Source organism: Vicia villosa, unplaced genomic scaffold (assembly GCF_029867415.1).
Source record: "Vicia villosa cultivar HV-30 ecotype Madison, WI unplaced genomic scaffold, Vvil1.0 ctg.003889F_1_1, whole genome shotgun sequence".
NCBI classification, from domain to species: Eukaryota; Viridiplantae; Streptophyta; class Magnoliopsida; order Fabales; family Fabaceae; genus Vicia; species Vicia villosa.
This window is the reverse complement of record NW_026706329.1, coordinates 121,932-141,954: the sequence shown is the minus strand read 5'-3', so window position 1 is coordinate 141,954 and position 20,023 is coordinate 121,932. Positions and strand designations below refer to the sequence as shown.

Here is a 20,023-nt window from a genome sequence, read left to right as displayed (position 1 = left end):
TAGGGTTGGGAGAGGGAAAGGAGACGAGAAGAGGCTGTAAGAGAGAAAGAAATTTGAACCGTGAAATGAAATGAGAGAGAAAAAAAAGTAGTACAATGTGGGAAATAAGGACCAATAATAGTGCAACACTTGGTGCAACAATTCAGAAAAGTAGAAATGTAAATGGTAATGACCAATGAGAAGAGAACAATTGGCATGGATGAATTTCTATTTTGTTAATTACCTGAATAACCTTTTGGCTTTGGAATTGTTTTATTGTGAAAGGGTAGAAAGGTCAGTTTGGGCAATTCTTTAGTAATGGGTAGATAGTTGATACCACTTGTTTCATATTAATTAATTAAATTATTTTATAAAAAACTAATTAAATAAAGTAATTTATATATGAATTAATTTTCTAGAGTTGAGTTTAAATATTGGTTTTTTTATTAAATTAATGTAAATAATAAATTATTTTTCAATAATGTAGTGTATTTTTAAATCAAGGGATATTTGTGTCTTTTCAAAAATAACACTCTCTTTCTCTTCTATTTCTCTTTTTTCTTTTATACCAAACAACACATTAAATCTACTCTATTTCTTATCTCTTTCTCTCTTCTTATACTCTATCTTACTTATTTCTCTGATTCTCTCTTCACACTGTCTCTCTACAACCAAGGTGAATGTCTATTTTATGCATATTAATGGGCGGAGTTCTGAAATTAAGAACCACGGTGACTATTGAAAGCCGATCTATCAATTCAACTCCATTTGAATGTAATTATGTTCAAAAGTTTTAAAATTGAGTAAATGTTTATTCGAATAGAGTTAGAATTAGAAGTTTAGCGTGCCACGTAAATGCTCCCAAATTTCAACACGTAATTTATTTGACTCCCTCGTTACCAGAACTAATAAAATGAGTCATGTGCAAGGTGTGAAAAAGGTGGATTGGGTCTTAATCCAACCACTAATACTTTGAGTTGAAGCAATATATACTTGGAAGTCACAAGTTTGTGTTTAGTAGTTAGTGGTCGACAAGTTCGCTTTCATGCATCAAATTATTTGTATGTAGCTTTCCATATAGAACTATAGACTTGACCACTAAATTCTGGCCAACATTTTACTATTTCACGTGTGCTAAAATTGGTCAAAACAAATCAGAGCATAATTTAATTTATCAAAACTAAATCTAAAAAAAAAAAATTTGTTATAAATAATATTATGAAAGGTCGATTTTCCTGCTCTTTTATGTTGAACTCTTATGAATTAATTATTATTATTATTATTATTATTATTATTATTATTATTATTCACTACAAAAAATCACGTCTGTAGCGACGTGGAATCCATGACACAACATGGAAAATAACGTCAGAACCTAAAATTAGCGACATGATCACTCACGTCGCCTGGGAGTGCGTGGGAACTTTATTGTGTTGTGTTAATCACGTCACAACTTTGTGACATGGTAGGCACGTCGCTAATTCTGCACAATTACCAATCCTTTATCTGCAACTGGGACAGACCAAGTCTGCAAAAAGCAGGATGGCACAATATACGAAGAAAAGTTGTGGCGTGTTTTCCATGTCACTGACTTGTGACATGTAAAACACGTCGCTAATTTTGAAATTAATTTTGAAAGTTGCGACGTGTTTTACATGTCACAAGTCAGTGACATGGAAAACACGCCACAAATATTAAAATCTTTTTTAAAAAAATATGATTTTTATTATTAATATTATTTGTTGGAAATTAATAAATATTAATAAAAATATTTATTTAGTTAAATTAATAATAATAATAATAGACTAAATACAAAAATATATTAAATTACTAAAATAAATTATATTTATAATATAATATCCAAAATACTACCATATAATAAATAAAATTTTGTTATCTCACACAATTTTAATTTAAAATAAAAATAAAATTTATCCTAAAAAATCATCACCGGGATCGGGATAATTATCAAGGTTGAAATCATCATCATTCTCTTGCTCAGTGTCAGCTGCTCCCACGTTTCCTCTAGACGGTTGACCACCACTTTGTTGAGACTGCATAAATAACAGCATTTGTTGTTGCATCTCTGCTTGCATCTTCGCCATTGCCTCTATTTGTTGTTGTTGCATCTCTGCTTGCATCTTAGCCATTGCCTCTATTTGCCGTTGTTGCCCCTCCACTTGTGCTTTTAGCGCCGCCTCACGTTCATCCATTTGGGCCTTTAGCTCCGCCTCACGTTGCGCTAACTCGCGTCTCGCCTCAGTTAGAGCCAACTGTCTTATTGTTTCCATTACTTGCGGTGCCAATTGTGTTGGACGTGACGATCCTTCCCCATCTCTAACTCTTTGAAATAAATTTCGATCTCCACTTCTCAAGCTTCCCGCCAAATTTCCCGCACCAAAAAAACATCCATTAGGCCCTTTTCCGTCAATGACTTCACTCCAAATATAAAAATCAACATCTGGATGAAGCGGCTCTCCTTCTCTAGGAGTATATTTGGGATTAGCGACCAAAAAATCCACAAGCTTTGTTTGATAATCCTCCTACACATAAAATAGAATAAAAATTATGTATATATAACTTCAATTAAATTATATTAAATAATAAATTGAAAATTAGTTGCCACGTGATTTACATGCCACAACATCATAGTTGCCACATGAAAATCACGCCGGAACTTTTTAGTTGCCACGTGAAAATAACATCACAAAATTGCCATTAAATAAATAAAAAAATAAAAAAAATTGAATAATTTACCAAAGCTTTTCGAGTACGCTCGTCAACTAAATCACCCGATTTTTTGGTCCTAGTTTCTTTAACCAACTCGATCATGAGTGGTTGTCTCCCCAACCTTTTAGCCTAAAAAATAAAATTAACTTTAATTAAAAAACAAATAATTAATCAAAACATAACTTTAAAAAGTGACAATAATTACCATGCGTCGAGAATGTTCGTAAGTGCTTATACTTCCAACTGCATTAAGGTGACCTCCTTTTTCAGATGCCCTCATTTTTTTAGCATTTTCAGACTTAGCTTTAAATTCCTTTGAATTCCAATATGCAATAAGTTTTTCAAGAACTTCTTGGCCCAACCACGCAGGACGACTACCATCACGTTCCCAACGCTTTCTAACATTTCGCAACGTGTCAGAAAGTCTTTTTGATGTTCTGCTGAAATAATTTTTTTTAACAAGTTTCTCGCTCATTGGATCCCACATACACTTTTCCTGAAGACATTAAAATAAACTGTTAGAAAACTATAGTAAAAAAAATTTAAAAAAACAATGACTCGAAAAAATATATTAATTGTACCTTAAAGCAATTAAACCAAGCATCTTTATTTGTAACATCTCCAAAAGTCGTCCAAGATTCTTTATACATGTGCTGAATCACATAGTACACACACCTGGCAGCAGTCCAACTCGGCCCAAACCTAAACAATTATGTTAATTAGCATGCATTAAATATAAATTTATATTAAAAAAAGGAAATGTAAACTTAATAAAAATTTAATATATAAGATACTTACGAATTTCCAGCGGGCCAAATATAATATCTACCGTCAATGATATGAATCTCACTCGGATCATCCTCCCCCTGAACATCGTCACCATCAGACTGAACATCATCTGCATCCTGCACAGTATCATCCCCACCAGACTCCACATGATCATCCTCACGTGCAGGTATATGAGTCGGATGCGGGGTGTGGGATCCCCCGGTCTGCTGGAAGCGTGGGGGCATCGGTGTCTGCTGGAAGGATAAGGGCACCTGTGTGGGATATGGAGTGTGGGATCCTCCAGTCTGCTGGAATCCTGGGGGCACCTGTGTGTTAGGTGGAAAGCTAGCAGATCCTCCAGTCTGCTGGAATCCTGGGGGCACCTGTGTGTTAGGTGGAAAACTATATCCTCCAGTCTGCTGGTATGATGAAAAACTAGGTCCTGCAGTCTGCTGAAACGGATAACTAAAGTCCATAGGTGGGCGAATAAAAGATGGTGACCCAGACATAGGCCTCCCCTGAGAGGAGAGTAATGACGTAAGAGGTTGGGTACTGGCCATGGACATGTAACCTGCTAACTGACTCTGTGGGGGGGGCACACTGCTGTCTGAGGAGACTGGCATACTACTGCTCTTGGGCGTCGGGTCTTCTGACCCTTACCCTTCTCAGATCGGGATGACATTTTACCTATTTATTGAGAATAAACAATTAATAAAATATATACATTCACACAAATATATTCAAACATGTTTTCATTAACACATTCAATAGATGGTTCATTAAGTAAAATTACAAAAAACACATTCTCTTATAAATACATTTATTATTCTAAATCTACAGGCTCTTCATACATATCATTATCATCATTTGATGTGATACTATCCTCAGACCCAACGCCTTCGTGCTCTTCATTCACATTATCTTCAACCAACAATACAGAAGCATCAACTTCATACCCCTCATTTGTTATATCAGACAAATTGGTAATTTGCTCAACTGCAATGACATCATTAATTGGTCCAACTTCATCAACTTGGTAAGCAAGATCTTCCACTAGATCGTCAGTTTCAATATGGCCTATTGGTTTTGTTTTTATAACAACACACAACCCTCGCTTACGTGGCACAAATGAAGGATAAGGAACATAATAAACTTGCCTAACAAGATGTGACATTATGAAAGGGTCGTACTCTTTGTACCTTCGCTCCATTTGAATCTCAACAGTACCATATGTCTTGTCTATTTTTGTGCCTCTAGTTGGATCATACCATTCACAGTAAAACAAGACAACTTTATTCTCCGAGTCGAAGTAATTGTATACCAACTCGTAGATATGCTTAACAAAGCCATAGAAATCATCTTCACCCCCATCTGTAACTCCTTTTACGAATACACCACTGTTTTTTGTTTTTTTCCCTTCAGTCCAAGTCTCAGTGTGAAATTTATATCCGTTCACGAAGTATGTGTGCCATTCGTTTGCGCTTAGAATAGGGCCTTCACACAAATTTCTCAAATGGAGTATTTCTGGTGTCGGTGTAACAATGCATGACAATCTATCCTTGAACCAAGATGGAAATTGTGCATGAATGACACCGGCTGTTGATTGTACACCGGTGCTTTGAAAATAGACGCTGTTAAATTCCCTATAAAAAAGCATACCATAAGTTTCAAGGTAATAATATTTACACACTATAGATAAAATAATAGTTAGGTATACTTACTCAAGATACGGTTTAACTTCGACGCAGTTGATCAACACATGAACATGTGCGGATTGCATTTCTTGTTGGGTCAACCAATGAACACCTTTCTTTCCAGATGGACGACCTGGAAGCCCAAAGACTGATAAGGTGAATTGGCTTCTTTCGTAAACATTTACGGGATTCCTTATGATTCTTGGGGTTAACATCAAGTTGTTGAAATAGTGACTGCAAAAATGTGATGTCTCCCGATGCAAGTAATGTGAACATATGGATCCTTCAACTCTAGCTTTATTTTTCACGGATCTCTTAGAATCACCCATAAACCTTTCAAATGGATACATCCACCTATAATGAACAGGTCCTCCAAGATAAGCTTCGTATGCAAGATGCACAGGTAGATGTTCCATGGAGTCAAAAAATCCAGGAGGAAATATTTGTTCCAACTTACAGAGAATGATTGGAATATTTTGGTCCAACTTAATGATATCATCCACTCTTAAAGTTGAGGCACAAATATCTCTAAAAAATTGACTGATTTCAGTCAGTGGATTAAGCACATGTTTTGGTAGAGAACCAAACGCAATTGGCAGTAATTGTTCCATAAATATGTGACAATCATGACTTTTCATGCCATGCAACTTCCCAGTGTTATCGTCGGCACACCTTGCTAAGTTTGAAGAATATCCGTCGAGCATTCTCAATTCTTTTAACCATCTACAAACTGCTTTAGCTTCTTGTGAAGTCAGAGTGTAACAAGCCTTGGGTTTTAATAATTTTCCATTCGGTTGAGGCTTCAACTCCAACTCTTTTCGATTACACCATTTTTTCATGTCATGTCTCGCCTTCTCATTATCCTTTGTTTTGTCTTTAACATCCATCACTGTGTTAAATATATTATCAAAAAAATTCTTCTCAATGTGCATAACATCCACATAATGGCGTAACAAATTATCTTTCCAATACGGGAGGTCCCAAAATATACTTCTTTTTGTACAATTGTGCTCGACCCCGTATCCTGGAATTCTACATGCTTTACCCGTATCTGTGAATTTTGGGTGGTGACAAACTTGTTCCCATACTGCACCCGGTGACAGACGAGGCGGAGGGAGATCTTTTACCACTTCATCTTTTTTGAAATCTGTCTTATTTCTTCTATAGGTATGATTTATTGGTAGGAATCGGCGATGACAATCAAACCACGAGCTCTTCCCCCCTTTCTCTAACGTAAACGCCGTAGAGCTTCCCATGCAATGCGGACAACCCATTTTTCCATGTGTACCCCAACCAGACAACATGCCATATGCTGGAAAGTCGTTAATCGTCCACATCAAGGTTGCTCGCAAAGTAAAGTTTTGTTTACGAGATATATCATAGGTGCATACTCCAATCCACAACCTTTTCAAATCATCAATTAGAGGTTGTAAGTACACATCAATTCCAACTTTTGGACTCGACGGTCCTGGAATGATACATGTCAGAAACATGTACGGTTTTGTCATGCACATCTCAGGAGGGAGGTTGTAAGGGGTTACAATAACTGGCCAACAAGAATAGGCGGTTCCCGACCCTTGGACATATGGAGTAAATCCATCAGAGCATAATCCAAGCCTGACATTTCTAGGTTCAGCGGCAAAATCAGGATGTATTCGATCAAAGTGCTTCCAAGCCTCGCCATCAGATGGATGTCGCATAGTGCCCGGACTTGTTTTGTTTGTATGATGCCATGTCATCTGACTTGCACTATGCATTGAAGCAAACATTCTTTTTAACCTTGGTATGATCGGAAGATAAAACATGGACTTCACTGCGACACGTGTTTGCTTACGGTCAATAGATTTACTTTGAATTTGATATCTTGGACTCTCACAAAACTTACATTCCTCCAACAATCCATCATTAGTACCAAACTCATTGTCATAAAACAACATGCAACCATTAGTGCAACAATCAATTTTTCTTACATTTAAACCCAACTTCGAAACCAACTTCTTTGCATCTTTAAATGTTGTAGGTAAGTTGTCTTTCATAGGAGTTGAGTCCAACATCATTTTTGCGAAGAATTCCAAACACTGATCTGGAACATTCCAATTTGCCTTAGCAGCCAATAATCTCACACACATCGATAATTTTGAATCTGACGACCCCTCAAACAACGGTATATTCATCTCATTCAACAACTGATAAAATCTTTGCGCTTCCTCCTTTGGCAACTCTTCTCCATCAAAATCTTCAGGTTGATCATAGGCCACGTTCACGCCAAAAGCATCCTCAACCATCTCACCGATCATATTAAAGTTTTCCTCATATTCCATAGTCGGTCTACTGCTTGAAGCATGAGTATTACTAGTCTCTGGCACGTTCATCGGCAAATTTTCACCGTTAGATGTCCACACCCAATAATTTTTAATAAAACCCCTTCTATGCAAATGACGTGTTACTTCCTCTGGATCACTAATTATACGTCTACATTCACATTTAAGACAAGGACACCTAACTCCCCCTTCACTTCGACAACATTCCTGAACAAATGCCCACTTGATAAACCCATCAACTCCTTCTATGAAATTTGGTTTAAGTGCACGTCTTCCTGGTTCCAATCTATCGTACATCCAACTACGATAGTACAGATAATATTCCATACTGCATATTTGTACAATCATTACACTAATTAATCTATAACATTTATGTAAACTATATATATATATATATATATATATATATATATATATATATATATATATATATATATATATATATATAACTTTTTTATCTAACATATATATTCTCACATAATATATAACATATTCTCACATACATTAGCTATTATACAAAATCTATAACATATAACAAGCATATTCTCACATAATATATAAACTTTATTCTTTTAAAAAAAATAGAATGTATAAATCATGTTTTTAATAACTTACATATAAATAAAAATAAAAATAGAATGTATAAATCATGTTTTTAATAACTTACATATAAATAAAAATAAAAATAGAATGTAGAAATCATGTTTTTAATATAAAAGTATAAACATTATGTTTTTAGAAGTAAAATATATATAATATAAATTGTCTTTATAACCTAATAAAATAAGAACTTACAATATACATATTAAATTTTCTTTTTACCTTTTTAACATATACAAATATTTAATAAATTTTTGTTTTACCATTTTAAAAAATATTGTATTTTCCAATACATATTAATATATAATTATATTTTTTTTTACCATTTTTCAACATCATAACATACTATATACCAATTAAATTTTCTTTTTACCTATTTACCTTTTTAAAAAATATTTTATTTTCCAATACATAATAAACCTCTATTTTTCATTAAATAATAAATATTAAACTTTTAAAAAAAATTGTATATTATAAATGTTGTCTATATAATTTACATATATATAAAGTATGTTTAATTATATTATATATAATATCTTACATATATATAATTTTTATGTTTAAAAATATATTTCGTTTTAATAAATTATATATATTTTTTAGAAATAATATTATAGATTTAAAAATAAAAAACATAATCTATTTTCTTAAAAATAGATATATTTACCATAAACTAAACAAATATTTCTCTATTAAACACAATCTATTTTAATAAAAAACATAATAAAATATATAATCTGTTTTATTAAAAAACATCAACAATTACCATAAATTACTACATAAACATAATAACATTCAATCTAATTAATATATCACAAAAATTTCAGAAAAAATATAAAATTTATCTACTATCACAAATATTACATATTAAATTAACCTAATAATATTCAATATACTAAATAATATATCACACATATTACAGAAAAAATATAATATTTATCTATTAACACAAATATAACATACAAAACAATCTAATTTAAATCTACCAATAAATTAATTAATATATCAGATTTAAAATTATAGAAATACCTCAATCTCTAAACTCCTCCAATCTTCTAGTTCAATTTTTATATCTCCTCAATCTTCAAAACATACTTCAAAATCTTGAAAAAAAAAAATTAACATAATTAGAATCATAATCAATACAAATAACAAATAATAAATAAACTAAATATAAAATACAAGTAGAATAAATATACCTTCAAATATGGTGTGAGGAAGAGGAAGAAAATGTGAAGAGTTGAAGAGAAGTGAGAGAAGCGCGCTTTTGAAATAATTGAGTTAGGGTTAGCGACGTGATTGCCCAGTCGGTACCTTCCCACGTGTTCAGCATGTCACAACATCCAACGGTCAGAAAACTTCCGTCAGGCATAACACGTCGCTAATTTCTGTCTAGTAGGCCACGTCGCTAAAGTGCAACGGTCATAATATTTACTTTTTTCTTCTGCCCTCACCTGCTCTGGTCAATTCAAAGTCAGTCTTTATTATTTCCGACGTGACAAACACGTCACAACAGAAAAATTTGAAAAATTTGTTTTCCCACCATTTGACTTTACTGTTTCCAATGCGTGAATATTTATTTTATAATTTGCGACGTGGATTGTATGTCACAAGCATATTTTTTAATTTTTTTTACTGACACCCCATGTATTTATCTGATTGTTATTATTAAACATTAAAATATTTTAGTGACGTGGTATACACGTCGGAACACCCTCTATTTTCCCACATGAGTATCATGACACAAAAAAAGGTCGCTGGGTGCATGTTTCTTTGTAGTGATTATTATTATTATTATTATATGTAGTGATATGTTTGTACACTTATGTCTTATAAATAGAATTTACGTTGTAATATAAACTATAATATAAATTATTTTCTCTTTCTTTTCTTCCCTTCAGTTCTACTCTATTTTTATTTTATTTTTTATTTATTTTTAATAACACGTTATAAACAGGAAGTTTCAAGTTTAGAAGATAACATTATTTATTTTATTTTTAGTTTAAATACATATATATATATATATATATATATATATATATATATATATATATATATATATATATATATATATATATATATATATATATATATATATATATATATATATAAATTCTACCTTTTATGTATATTATGTATCTATTGATTAAGATAAAAAAAACAAATAAAGCTTTTAATGCATTATAGAAGAATTACATTGAAATTTCTTAAAAGAGTTGAAAAAAAATTATTTTTCTTAATTGTGAATATTCTTGACGAGATTTTTGAAGATTTTTTTCTTCTAATATCAATCATTTTAGAAGGATCAAGCAAAAGAAGCTGTTTTTTCTTTATCACTACGAAGTTTATTTTTGATATATAGTTATATAAAAAAATTTCAATAAGTATTTATGAATATTGTTTTAGGGAAATGATAATCAGTACCCTCAAAGCAATTGTTAAGATTTTAAAATAGTAAATTTATTTCGGTAATCTGCGTATTTGCTGCTTTGAAAATTGAAATATTAAATTTTTTATAAAATATATTTTTTTGTTTTTAGAATGCTTAACTATTATTCTGAGGGCACTGGTAAACAAGATCATTGTTATATGAAAAGTGCAATTTTCTTTGGTAGTTGTTTATGATAGTGATTTATTATTGACTTCTTGAAGAATGGATCTTAGTAAATTGAACTAAAGAAAATTAAGACAAACCATTATTAATGTTTTTCTTTATAAACATGTATTTAAAATAACAAAATTAAAAATATACCTTTTAGAATGTTTTGAAACATTATCTACAATTGTGATTTGAAAAAATAATAGTAAAAAAAATTGTACTTAAGAATAGTTTTATGTAATAAAAATTATCATTTCTTAGTGAGAAAATTTATATTATTGGTGAGTATGACCTCTATTATAAATAATGGTCTTGTAATTTTTATTTAAAATGATATATGATATTTTAAGCTCAGTCTTACAAATAATTGTGTATTACTAATCTGTAATAATGATGAATAAAATATGTCCTTAATATTTGAAAATCAAATTGGATATTATTTGATGAATTTATTAAAAAATATAAAATAAACGTTTTATTTTGATTACTCTTATTATTATTTACTCAGTCATTATTTTTCTTTACATTGAATTTAAATATTACTTTTATCAAATTCATTTAATAAAACATTAAAATATTTCATTTTAATAAATCATTTATATTTCGACAACGTAACAACACTGTATCCAATTTGATTGCAAACTTCATTTTACACAGAAACCTTATTGTTAAATATTTGTTGATTGCAACACTGTATCCAATGCTCTCTCTATTTTTTAATAAATATTAAATTTGTTGATTTTTTAAACAATTCTTTCACTTTTATATATCTCTATTTCACGTTCCTTTGCCTTTGCCAACCTTATTGTTATTACTGATTTTTTTTACTTTCTTCTCAAATGTGGTATTCTAACTCCTTTCTCTCTATTCCATTTCAAATGTGGCAAACAATTCCATTTTTCACTCTCTTTCTCTTTCTTCCATTTCATTCTCGGTTGGATTGAGCGAGTCGGTTTTGATCTCTTTCTCTTTCTTCCATTTCATTCTCGGTTGGATTGAGCGAGTCGGTTTTGATTTTGATTTAGTATTTATTGTTTAAGGTTTGGAGAGGGCGCAAAAAGAAGCTTTGAAGAGATAGGTTAATTGCAGTTCGAGGTTCTTCCGTCTTCCTTCTCTTTCTATTTCTCTAACGTTGACGAAGAAGGAGATGTCTTAGGTATGATTTTTTGCCCTAAACCCTATTTTTTTGTCATATTGATGATTTTCGGTAACGGGGGGCTTTGATTTTGCGGCAGAGCTTTAACTTTTTTTTTTTGTCATATTGATGATTTTCGGTAACGGGGGGGCTTTGATTTTGCGGCAGAGCTTTAACTTTCTTCAGTTGAGTTTTTGAAGTGAATTTGAGTCACGTTTGTATTCTCTCCTAATATCTCTATTAGAAACTTCTTTACTTTTCCATTCCTTTTGTTACACATTTTAGTTGATAAAAGTTTGAATGTTTATGTGCTTATGCCATCAAGTATCATACCATAATTCTTTTTAGACTTAAATAAAGTAGTCCCGAGAGGGTTTGTATTCTCTCTTAATATCTCTCTATTAGAAACTTCTTTACTTTTCCATTCCTTTTGTTACACATTTTAGTTGATAAAAGTTTGAATGTTTATGTGCTTATGCCATCAAGTATCATACCATAATTCTTTTTAGACTTAAATAAAGTAGTCCCGAGAGGGTTTGAACCATGGACCTCTTGCTCACATCAACCATGCATTTCCATTAAGCCACTTGTTTTCCTTGTCTCATGACTGCAATGCATATGTATATAATGCATATTAATAGAAATATTTAAAATTCTAACTCCACTTGATGGAGAAAACATCAAGTGGAGTTATATTTTGTCGTAACTTAGTTTGGTTTGTTTTACTACAGATATGAAAATGAGAAAGCATGTTGTTATCCGATATCACATGAGCGTTTAGGCTAGGATCTTTTCGATACTCAACTTGGTTGTGATTTCCAAGCAAGACTGATTCAGCTACAAAAGGGGTATGTATGGGATTTGAATCGAGGTTTTCCTATCATTTTCACATAAAAGATGTGTTTTGTAACTTTACGTGTGTATTTGTTCCGCAGTTGGAAACTAAGATTTGGTTGCGTAATGATCCTTCTATGGGTAAACCTTTTTTAGGCTGAATATTTGTGATGAGAAACTCACCAGGTTAAGGTGAAGGAGTGAAAAGCACTTAGAAAGGGGCGGGGGATTGAATAAGAATTGTTTCTTTTTGGCAGATAAAAATAATGAACACAATTATTTTTATCCTGGTTCGTTTGAACTCAAACTACCTCCAGTCCACCCTCATAAGTGATTTACCTCCACTGAGGATTTAATCCACTAATAAAAAATTGATTACAATGGTTCTCAACTTAGATCAACCTCTAAGTCTTCTTGAGTCTACAGATCACAACTTGATCACTCAAGGAATTTTGGTTTACAAAGATATAATCCAATACAAGAGATTAAAGTTGCTTCTAATAAAGCTGTAATCACCAAATGATTTTTCTCTTAAGCTTAAGTTCTAAATCTTACTAAGTATACAAAAGTATGTGAGCTTGAAGATGAATATTGCTTCTTTGTTCTTGAGCTTTTAGCGTAATAAAGGTTCAGAGTTAGATGATGAGAATATGAAAAATGAACGTAGGCTTTCTAACATTTTTCCTTGCTGACTTCTTCCTTTTATAGGCATGAGAATATGATCGTTGAACAGTTCTACATTTAATGCTTTGCGTGTATAGTACAACGTTGCATTTAATGTTTCACACTTTTGTCAACTACCTCGAGCCTTGCATTAACTGCTACTTCTGACTTTGCTTTTTGTAGCCATACTTCCAACGTTCCTTTTGTCAGACACACAGACTAGTCTATTTAGTCTTTTTCATCATTTGCTTTCTTCTAGACTCAGACTTTATGTTTTGCTTTGATCATCAGAGTTTCTAGCGCTTGGTGCAGATCAGAACTTCAGCACTTCAGACTTTTGGAAGTTCTTTTGAGCGTGATACCTTTCAGAGCTTCAAAGCTTGCTTCTCATAGTCATGTTCTGACACTTTCAAGATCATCTTCTGATGTGGCCATCCAGAACATCTGGGTCAGAGCATCTGAAAGCTAATGTAGTGCATACTCTTTTGTACTTTTCTTGAAATGGAAAACACAATTTATTAGAGTACCACATTATCTTATACAAAATTAATATCTAATGTTATCATCAAAACTAGAAAATATGATCAGAACATTTCATGTTCTAACAATCTCCCCCTTTTTGATGATGACAAAAACATATAGAATTGATATGAATTTGTATCCAGAATGAAGATGAAACAGATATAGCAATGTATACTAATCAGAACTTGTTAACACTATCTCCTGTCATACCCCAAAATTTGCCCTCCTCATGTCATCTTCAATAACTCGAGGTTCAAGGGTTTTTCTCAAGCACTCTCTCCTATTCAAATTAGGGTTTTTTAGGAAAAAGTCAACTCAACTTTGACTTGTCATAAATCTCACATGGTTTGTCAGAATTTGTCCAACCAAAGCCTATTCTCAAGGAAATTTCATTCTCTACAACTTTGATGTTGGGCCCAAAATCAAGAAATGCACCATTTGTGAGATATGGACAAAAACATTACAGATCCTTTTAAAAGTCAACGAAAAACACCTTTTAGGTCAAAGCTCATAACTTGAGCATGGAAGCTTCAATTGAGATGAAATCAAAAAGGTCATTTAGAGGACTCTTGGAGTTTTCTAAAAGGTCTTAGAATTCATTCATATGATTAAAAGGGAGGGAGATACGAGGCGCGCAAGTTCGCAAAAATTTCAAGAAATACATAAAACCCTAAATAATGAATTTTGAAGTTCTTGATTAATGGGCCTAAGATTTCCACTTCAAATATATTCATGACCCAAATAAGAACCCCTAAATCCATTCTTCTATTTTTTATTATTTTTATTTCTATTTCTTTTATATTGAATTTTATTCAATTAAATTCAATTTAAACTAAATAAATGATGGAGATATTCTAAAGAATGCATGAGGATAATTTTTCAATCAAAGTCATGATCACAATATCATTAAGATTAGCTTGGTTTGATGATAGAAAAATATTATATAAAAATAGAGAAAAAATCATGTAATTTTAATCAATTTTCTTTCTCTCTTGATAAGTGATAGCCAAGCCCAAAAGAAACCCTAAAATAGCCCATATATATTCTAAATGATGGAGAGGGACAAGGGGGGACGAAAAAATAAGTGAGAAGACTAGGGTTTTAAATTCAAAGGTTCCAAAGAAACTTGCACCATCGGGTTCTGATTTGCAGCAATTCTCAAGCATGGTTGAGTGTCCACTCTTACTTATGAGGTGTTAATAATCAATCCCAGGTCGAGAAGCAAGGCTAAGAGGCACCAGACCATGTGCATTCATCCCCACGGTTTGTTCTTTTATTTGAAAATTGTTTTCGGTAATTAAGGTGTTTTTTTTATGAATTCTAAACATGCATTACAGTTCATATGATTACTTAGAACGCATTTGAACCATTATTCTTGAGTTTTGACGTCAGGATTAGAGAACACCATTGTTAGGGCAAAGGAACACAAAGCATTCGTTTTCATGGTTCCAGGCGTTTTTAGGACAAATAGAAGGCACCATTGGTTGGACAAAATCTGAATTCTCTCTCTCCTGCAGCCATTGGACGGTCCATTAGCGTGGGGCCCAGTCTGTGATGTTTCTTTGACTTATACAACTAATAGTTATTTGCATATATTATTTATTTTGGTGATTAGTCAAGCAACGAGATTAACACAACATGATTGGTTAAGGATGTCTTGATGCTCCTTTAAAACCCAGGTTCGATACCTGGGTATGCCATTTATTTATTTTTCTCGTTTGGTGTAATGATCTCCACAGGTTCCAACGCGCAGCACCAATAGAGCCTCACAATACACCCTCAGCATACAGCCACATGATCTCCTATGATTCCAATCTAACGTACCAGGACGAAGGCACATGCCATAGACACTCAACTCACTCACATGTGATCCAAGCCAGGTTCCTTCTAATGTTTATTTATTTATGTAATTAGTTAAGTTTAAATGATAATTATATATTGTGTAATTTAATTAATTTAATTGATTTATAAAATAGGATTAGCATAAATAATAGGGTTAGGTTAATAATTATTTAGGATTATTCTCTCGATTGTTTTCCCCCGATTATTCGACTTAATTGTTTAATTAATTTTAATTGTTAAAAACAACACAACCCTAGTCGATCAATACATTAGGGTTTGTCCAATCCCACTGCCCATTTGGCAAGAAAACATTAACATTAATTCTCTCCTCGACCCGACTAAATCTATTAGTCGCATTAGACGAGGGATGAAAATATATAAAACTTAAAATACATTTAATTTGCTGCCCGCGACGATCGAATCTATCGATCTGAGTAACCAGCAATGCCCCATTAATCCGTTAGCTATACTGATCAAATCTATTGATCATCGTATCTAATGGTGACATACTAAATCAGGGTTGTACGCCCAAACATCTAAAACACACTAAACCACGACACTACGGATTTTCATCCTTTTCAATCAGGCAATTTAAAATGCCTTTCAAATCACAATTTCTAAAACTATGATAGGCCATTCAAAAAGCCTTCAAACACTTTCATAATCAATTCAAAGGCGTACAACCCTGTGCCCGAACTACGTTGACTCTGATTCTCCCTAAGGAGATACGTAGGCACTTGGATAACCAAGGCGAGTCCCCTCCCTCAAAACCTCAATTCAGTTCAAATCTCAATTTTCACCCTATTCATTTCCTTAGCTATTAACCTCTATAATTTTAGCCATAAACCTCTATTTTAAGATCAAACCTTAGGAAAGGGTTGAGGGTGCCTAACACCTTCCCCCAACCTGATTATAATAACTTACCCCGTTCTCTAAAGTGCGTAGGGTTTCCTATTCGCCCTTCAGAATAGGTGGCGAATCTAAGTCTTAATTTTTAGGGCAGGTTGCTACAGCTGGCGACTCTGCCCCATAACTAGAAATGGTGAATTATTATGCTCCTATAGGTTTTGGCAGGGTTTAGGTTTGGCAAATTATTTAGGTTTGTGGCAGCTATTAGGGTTTGGCTAGTTTGCCTAAGTTGGGGTTTGGTTTAGGATTTAGGTTTTTTTTTTATTAAATATTTAAATGTTTATTTATTTATTTATTCATCTGCAATTTATTCATTCATTTACCGCAACTTCGTTCATTTACGTTCAATTTAATTGAATATTTTTATATTTGTTATTTTATTGTATTATGGTGGGATATTATAAATTGCGTTAAACCTAAGCGTGGGAATTATATTTAAGACCAGAGGGGAACTACATCGCCTACGAGTCTTATTATAATTCCACTCAAAGTGGGTTGAATATCCGGAAAGGTCTGATACGAGGCTTGACCTTGTTAAGGGTTGGACTTGGTATTTAGCTGATCTCTCTGGGAACCTACCCCTAAAACTCGAACCTCATGGATAAATGAGTTGTTCTAAAATCCAAAGGGACAAAAAGTCTCGGCGGCTACGAACGACCCCATGAGACCTTCTAGAACATACCAATGGGAAGGGTAGGCACCCTAAGCCGTTACGTCGGACCTATGAACCTAGGGCTTATGTGCTTATGTGCTCATTATGTGTTTGCAATTTATATTACTTCGAATATCTTGCGTTTTGATTTTTGCAGGTATCCCTACGCGTTCCCTGGCCTGCAGGGACTCTATTTCTAAGACCATGTCCTTCCCACGAAGGACACCTTCATTTATGCACGTTGATTGGCCTCTCGATGGCCATGAGACCTAGTGACTGTCATGAACGGTCACTCCGCGCCTGCATCTACGCACCCCCTAACCTGTAGGGAGTTTCCTTTTATATCTTTGTATTTTACAACTACGTGTCCTTCCCACGAAGGACATCTTCGTTTACGCACGTCGATTGGCCTCTCGATGGCCATGCGACTTAGTGACTGTCTTGAACGGTCACCTCGTGCTTACATCTTTCACCCCTAGCCTATATGGATTCTATTTCTAAAGTCACATCCCTCATACGGAGGACAACTTCATTAGCATACATTCGATTGGCCTCTCGATGGCTATGAGATCTAGTGACTGTCCTGAACGGTAACTCCGTGGTTGTTTCCGCGCACCCTCTAACTTATAGGGTTTGGATTCCCATCTATACATATTTCATCTCTAGCCTGTAGGGATTTCACTTCATCCGATATTGTCCTTATATAGGTTGTGTTCCGCATAGAGAACCTTCCCACGAGGGACAACTTCATTGGTACACGTCGAACGGCCTCTTGATGGCCATGAGATTTGATGATTGTCTTGAACGATCACCAGCCGCTACCTTCTGCGTACTCCCTAATCTAAGGGATTTCCATTGGCGTGTCATAACATCTATCTTGCAAGGATTTCACGAGGGTATAATGTCGCCTCTAAAGCTATCCCTAGGATTATACGTCACGCGTCTGCATTGCATACACGGAGTTATAATACAAGGAGTCTCTCGCATACCCACTCATTCGCATTTTCATGCAGTCATACATTTGCATCTACATTTGCATTTCTATCTTCATCCGCATCCACACCTACCACGCTAGCCGATTTCCCGAGACTCACAAAGAAAAAGGATCGTAGACCATGGAGAAAGGAGGATAAATTATCGAGAACGAACTTGGTCTCACAAGGAGAAAAAGGATGCCTTTCGTCATGCCAGTTATATGTCCAGGCCTTTTCGAAACAGGATTGTAAATACAACAAAGGTTATCATCGAGCAAGGATTAGTTCAACAAAAGAGTTCCCTCATAGATACACTCAAGGGGTATCTATTCATAAAGGGGTTCGTCTTAGAACATATCAAATTTACAAGGACGCTTTACGATAACCTGGGGGCAAGGATTAGTCCAACTGGGGCAAAATCCTGAACAAAGATGCATAACTACGATGGAGGGAAGGCGACATATGTTAACTCCACACCAAGGGGCAAAAGGGTCATAGGTCTCTCTATCAATCTACAAACTCTGGAGGTTACGAACGGTGTGATACTATCCATAGGAAAAGCAAAAGAGGTTCAGTCAAAGGAAACTCATGAAGTTCCGATACGACGAAAACCCACCGCTAACAATTTATTCCCAACAGGTTTGACGTGCCCAAAGAGAATTCGAGATTACCCTTTACTTCTACAAGTCCAGGAACTAAGGAGTAAAACAAGGTCAACGGATTTACAAAGGAAATTGTCCCTAGGATCTATAGGTTTTGTCACGCTCAGAATTTCAACCCCCACGATCGCTAAGTGTTACTAAGGATAAAAGTTGTACCTTCGAATTAGCAATTCTAATGAGATGACCATGCAAGTTTTGGAGTCAATTCATTCACTTTCTACTCGCACACTTCTATTCTTTTTTTAATTTCAAATTTAGGAGTATTAACAAACTTAAGGGAGAATGACGAATACAAATAACTAGGTCCAGCTAAACGTATGATTTCAAGGTAAGACCGAGCCGAGGATGTACAGGCATTGTTTCAATTCCCAAACAGTGGAGATATAAGGATGTTTATCCCTCGTTACCCCCTCGAGCCAGGAGTTGGAGTTTGTTTCTACTAAACCTTGATTTCAACCAGGGGCAGGGTAGATTTCGATTAATTCAATGGTGTATTTTGGTTGTCAAGAGAATCAGTCAATCCAACCAAGGTTAAAGCAAAGGTTCAAGCACATCTTCTTCCTCGTATTCATCCAAGAATGAGAAAGTAATGGAGATAACATTCACAACAATCTTCTTCCTCATTACATCATTCATGATCGAGGAAGTATCAAAGGCGAAGCTTACAAATCAAAATCAATACAGCAGTCACGATATTCAATATCCAAGGATCAAATCTCAAAAGGAGCCTTCAAAAGAAAAGCGCCCGCTAAGTCAAAATGGAAAATCCCATAAAAGAAAACAAAAACGACTTAGGCAAAAATTAGGGTATCCCGATGGATCAAAGTCAAAGGAATTGGTTCATGCAAAAATAAGGGATAAAAACAAAGGCGAAATACAAAGGATAAACTGGTGACTGGCTAAATCATCGAAGCTTCCCCTCAATGCTTGGATCTCTACAACGTTTTCATCAATGTTGGGATCTCTACTAAAGGCTGTTAGAACAAGATTTGTTCTGATCAATATTCTTAGTTTTGATGATAACATTGTATATGAATTTTGTATGAGATAATGTGGTACTCTAATACTATGCAAATTCCATTTCAGGAATTATATAAAGAGTATGCACAAAATCAGCGCAAGAAGCACTGACTCAGAAG

At 33.9% G+C, this 20,023-nt stretch overlaps 1 protein-coding gene and 1 long non-coding RNA gene across 2 annotated transcripts; one reads left to right on the top strand and one right to left on the bottom strand.

Moving 5' to 3' along the window:
- Nucleotides 1-1,910: 1,910 nt before the first annotated feature.
- Nucleotides 1,911-4,037, bottom strand: LOC131641625 (uncharacterized). Its single transcript, XM_058911928.1, has 5 exons — nt 3,508-4,037; nt 3,291-3,411; nt 2,915-3,205; nt 2,737-2,838; nt 1,911-2,522 (listed from the first exon to the last, which is right to left on the bottom strand). The coding sequence occupies exons 1-5, from the start codon at nt 4,035-4,037 to the stop codon at nt 1,911-1,913; spliced, it is 1,656 nt and encodes a 551-aa protein (XP_058767911.1).
- Nucleotides 4,038-11,498: 7,461 nt separating this feature from the next.
- Nucleotides 11,499-12,951, top strand: LOC131641628 (uncharacterized). The gene is made up of 4 exons (XR_009295579.1): nt 11,499-11,639; nt 11,732-11,847; nt 12,558-12,674; nt 12,762-12,951. It is a non-coding gene; the product is annotated as an uncharacterized LOC131641628 (long non-coding RNA).
- The last annotated feature ends 7,072 nt before the right edge of the window (nt 12,952-20,023 follow it).

What these genes read in the sequence shown, in the direction of transcription:
- LOC131641625 (XM_058911928.1), bottom strand. Translation starts at nt 4,037, where the DNA reads ATGGCCAGTACCCAACCTCTTACGTCATTACTCTCCTCTCAGGGGAGG. An exon ending in ATTTGGCCCGCTGGAAATTC is followed by an intron (nt 3,412 to 3,507) that starts GTAAGTATCTTA and finishes ATAATTGTTTAG; the next exon opens with GTTTGGGCCGAGTTGGACTG. An exon ending in ACGAACATTCTCGACGCATG is followed by an intron (nt 2,839 to 2,914) that starts GTAATTATTGTC and finishes TTTATTTTTTAG; the next exon opens with GCTAAAAGGTTGGGGAGACA.